General features: G+C 46.4%; 1 protein-coding gene across 1 annotated transcript in view; it reads left to right on the forward strand.

The window, feature by feature from the left end:
* The window catches only part of ttll4 (tubulin tyrosine ligase-like family, member 4), a 79,304-nt gene that overhangs the window by 45,280 nt on the left and 29,024 nt on the right, over positions 1 to 5,000 (forward strand). The window contains exon 15 of the mRNA XM_080752480.1: positions 2,160 to 2,288. Within this exon, the coding sequence (XP_080608606.1) occupies positions 2,160 to 2,288 (129 nt within the window). The remainder of the gene's footprint in view (positions 1 to 2,159; positions 2,289 to 5,000) is intronic.

A 5,000-nucleotide genomic window follows, 5' to 3' on the forward strand; every position in this document is an offset into this window, starting at 1 on the left:
GGACAGTCTCTGTAGGAAACTGCAGGGAAGATCATAGGAGCAAGACAGCGCCCCTCTCTGCAGTCTATTTATGAGCAGACCACTCGCCCGGTCCCAGCCCATAGACCCCGCCCACTCTCAGAGTGTCTGGAGCTGAGTACATGAATCGGCAGTTTAGCAGCCAAAAAACTGCGGCTGCTCCAATGTGAGCGGGGGGTGGGGGCGGGTTAACCTCGCCTACCAGGCTTTCTGAGAGAAAGCCTGGTGTTCGTTCACAACAGGCCGTTTGGTTTCCGCCTAAAGTGCGGAAACCACTAGAAGAAGCGGCGTCGCTTTGATTTGGTTCCCTCCGTTTGTTTCCCCAATCCCTATTAAAATGCTCCAGTAGCCTAGTGTAGTCTTGCCAGTCGCTACCAGTTGGACTAAAAGATGCATTTACCAAACACATTTCTCAAAAGCAAAACTACTCCGCATCAAGGAGTTTATTAGGTAGGCCCTAAAAGTATGTCCGTGAGCGCATGGGGAATCATTTTGGGTTAAAACTGTTTCCGGTGGATAGTTCCGGCCAAATTGTAGTCCTTTGAGGACTACAACATGACGTGTTGTCGTTTCCGTTCCAGACCGGTTACAAGCCCAGACTAGGGGCGGGTCTAACAAATATCCAATCCGCGCAGCAGTTGAAACGATTCAAACGAAGTTCACACACACACACACATACACAGGCAGGCACACACACACACACACACACACACACACACACACACACACACACACACACACATTTCACCAAGCTAGGTAGTATTATATTATCGATATGGCAATACACTGCGATAGTTTATTTGCCAATACTGTATCGATACTTCAGGCTGTAGTATCGCGATACTTTGAGGGAAATAAAATATGTTCCCATGCATAGAAACCAATGGTAGAAGTCTGGTCCTGACACTCTGCTGCCTCTAGATGTCGCTGTACTATAGTAGTACAGTAGTACTGACACTCCGCTGCCTCTAGATGTCGCTGTACTCTAGTAGTACAGCGACACATGGTTAAGTGAGTGAAGTCTCTCGAGAAAATGGCTGCGACCGACAAAAACAACAACATTAGAGCAGCGTCGGCAGCTTTTAAAGCCGATATATCGCAATAGTATCGCACCAGTATCGTATCGCAAAGATTCACAATATACCGTGGTACTATTGCATCGTGACACAAGTATCGTGATACGTATTGCACCGCAAGATTCTTGCCAATATCCACCCCTAATGTTAGTACTGTAGTGGAATTCAGATCAATCAATAATCATGAGAAACAGAGGCGACAAGACATTTATATTAGGTGGTGGTGGTCAGGTTTATGTAACATGATATCATGGACAGAAGTACAGTTTAACACTCTGGGCAGTGGTAAAGTAGTTCTGCCCAGAAGAATGGTCAGACACTAGAATTATACTGTGGCTTCAAGGCCTCTGGAACGAGCTGTACCATAACAAGATAGGCTTTACCAAAACAATAGTTACTGAGGCCTACTGAAGGCCTCTCGACTCCTAACTATCAAGTATTAGTATCATCATAAAGACCTAGATATTAATATAATCAATGAACACATGATCTACTCTATAACGTCACACATAATCAATCATGATAAACTCTAATCTAGAACAGTACTGACCCTAGCTCATCAGTGTAATGTTAGTACTGACCCTAGCTCATGGACAGTACTGACCCTAGCTCATGGACAGTACTGACCCTAGCTCATGGACAGTACTGACCCTAGCTCATCAACAGTACTGACCCTAGCTCATGGACAGTACTGACCCTAGCTCATGGACAGTACTGACCCTAGCTCATCAACAGTACTGACCCTAGCTCATGGACAGTACTGACCCTAGCTCATCAACAGTACTGACCCTAGCTCATGGACAGTACTGACCCTAGCTCATCAACAGTACTGACCCTAGCTCATGGACAGTACTGACCCTAGCTCATGGACAGTACTGACCCTAGCTCATCAACAGTACTGACCCTAGCTCATGGACAGTACTGACCCTAGCTCATCAACAGTACTGACCCTAGCTCATGGACAGTACTGACCCTAGCTCATGGACAGTACTGACCCTAGCTCATGGACAGTACTGACCCTAGCTCATCAGTGTAATGTTAGTACTGACCCTAGCTCATCAACAGGTACCTCCACAAGCCCTTCCTCATCGGAGGGAATAAGTTCGACCTTCGTATCTACGTCTACGTGACCTCCTACGACCCCCTGAGGATCTACGTCTTCTCCGACGGCCTCGTCCGATTCGCCAGCGTCAAGTAAGTACAGGCCACGCCCACTTCCTGTTTCCTGCCTCCAGGACACACCCACTTCCACTCAAAGGGAACATTAGAGGAAGTAGCCTGGCGTAGCCAGACGACTATTCCACAAATCTCCCAATGCTATAACCACCTCAAGAGGTAGTCTCGAGACTGCATTGTGCGACCTCGAGACCGGTGAGCTGCAGTGTGAAGCAACCGTCCACAAAACCGGAACGTAATCTCATATAAAGTCGACGAGTGAGGCGTCGCCACAAATAAACACTGGGTAACAGTTGTCGACATGGCCCGGTCTAACAGAGAGATTGCTTGCTTGTAGGACTCAAACGCCAATTGTTTGAGTCGAGGAGTCAAAAATGTATATATTTTTATATCACCAGTTAGCCTACTACTGCGGTGCGCTGGACTGGTGGTGTCATGTACTTCCATTTGAGAGAAGTAGCAATTGGCGACAGTTATTTATTGTCTCGCACCAGCGCACTGAGCGCAGGGGTGAAAGTGAGACGAAACGGCCAGAGCCGCCGCTCCATTAAAACATTCGGAGCCGGGACGGTTCTGTCAAAATCCCATATTAAATAACCTGCCACATGCAGCACAAATGGATGTCCAAGTCCAAGAAGTAAACAATCTAGCCTACTAATGTCAGATTAACATACACAGCTACTAGTTACATTTTCTAATTAAGTGCTTCTGAATTGTTCCAGTGTTTTTGTAATCCAAATGCTGTTTGTGTTCGCAGCCTGTGTCCATGACATGTCCACACTGCTAGCTCTCGTCCATGAGCTGTGCCTCCCCCATCCGTTTTTTCTCATACCGTTCTCGACACTGACTCATTGCTCTGTGTCCCGCGACTGCGGACTGGATCCCATCGTTCATTTAAAAGAGCCGTTCAAGAGAGTCGAATCGTTCGCGAATGTCTCATCTCTACTGCGCGCTGCTTGCGACGGGGGCCGGGGCAGAGATGGCCTAGCGGAGAAGTTTTATTTGTTTTAACGGTGTTATTTGTGCTGTGCCTGCTTGACGTGCTTGTTACCCTTAATGTGAATATTAAGCCACACTGTGGCTTGTGAAAGCGTTTCAATTGTAGGCCACGTTGATTATTAAATAATAAAAATATAACGTGCGCTGCACGTCTCGCTCATCAATGATGAGCCAGGCGCATAAACGTGCAGAATGACATCATTCTGCACGTTTATGCGCCTGGAAAATAGCAGATCTACAAGCTCACATAGGCTTGTTTCTTTGTTAAACAGTTGTCGAGGTGTGGGGGGTGCGAGACCCAAGACTGTTCCACACTGCGCTGTCGCGCGTCATTGGATTGTTACACCAACTTTCGTGCCTGAATTTATTGGCGACCAGCATCAGCAATGTCGCATAGTTGATGACACTATGTGCATACCGCCACCTATAGGACCGGGCTGTATAGTGCTAGTGATCTCCCGGGAGGCCAGAAGGTCTGCCAATGTGAATGCTGGCCAGCGTGAACCAGCAACCGTTTACAGAATCAGTTCTAATCAAACGGATTGCAGTGTGAATCCGCCCATAGAGTCTGGAACGGCAGCTCCCGAACGGCGAGTATCGGAAGTAGCCACTGCTGCACTGAACTGTAGTCCCATTGGAAACATAACAGAAACACACTAGTACAGACAGAGTCATTCTAATGAACTGTAGTCCCATTGGAAACATAACAGAAACACACTAGCACAGACAGAGTCATTATAATGAACTGTAGTCCCACTGGAAACATAACAGAAACACACTAGCACAGACAGAGTCATTATAATGAACTGTAGTCCCATTGGAAACATAACAGAAACACAATAGTCATTGTGTCATTCGAGCTGCCTATTCTTGTTATGGGTGTATAGTTTAAGAAAATGTTTGAAAACATCATGGAAGTAACACCAACAACACCAGAGAAAGACGAAATAACGCCCCCAGAAATATTGAAAGGAGACTTAACGCTTCCAGTAGGACATGTTATTGCTACTGCACCAAGGGAGCGGTTGCGTCACATCCGCTTTATCTCGCACTCATTGTTTCTATTTCCGTTTGCCAGACTGTATGCTGGGAGCATTTCCCAAATCGCAGAGTCAACAGTCTGGCCACACGAGACCACGCGTAGCCACACAACTATTCCACAATCTCCCAATGCTATACAGCAGGGGTTTTCAAAGTGGGTGAAGGGGCACCCTGGGGTGCCATGGCGGCAGTCCAGGGGTGCCACAAGATCATTTGATAATATTTGGAATTTATTTTTGACACTTGAAAAAATATTTAGTATCATTTTAAAGTACAAAGTTATTTTCAGTCAGTTCTAACCAAAATGGCTGTTATCTCAACGTTTTCATGAAACATAATCACTAAAATATTGTCACTGTCGGGCAGAAACCTTGTGTCTCCAGTCTTACTGGTTTATTATCAAAACCTCCACCAGCTGTCCGTCAGTCTGTCTGTCACACGTCACACTTTTTCCCTGCTCATATCTCCGCCATCGTTGCCCCGATCCATGTCAAATGTTGCACACACACTCCTTGCCTGCCAAACCACAACCTCCACCCATCAATTCTCACATGGCCCTCTTCTAGCGCCACCGTGAGGCAGATTCTTACAAAACACATTTTTGGACACTGCTCCTACAAATTTTGCCCTAAAATCACGCAAATCGCTACACAGTATCTCACACTCCTACACATTTTGTCCTAAAATCAC

Source organism: Nannobrachium achirus, assembly GCF_963921795.1.
Source record: "Nannobrachium achirus genome assembly, chromosome: 22".
In the NCBI taxonomy this organism is placed as follows: Eukaryota; Metazoa; Chordata; class Actinopteri; order Myctophiformes; family Myctophidae; genus Nannobrachium; species Nannobrachium achirus.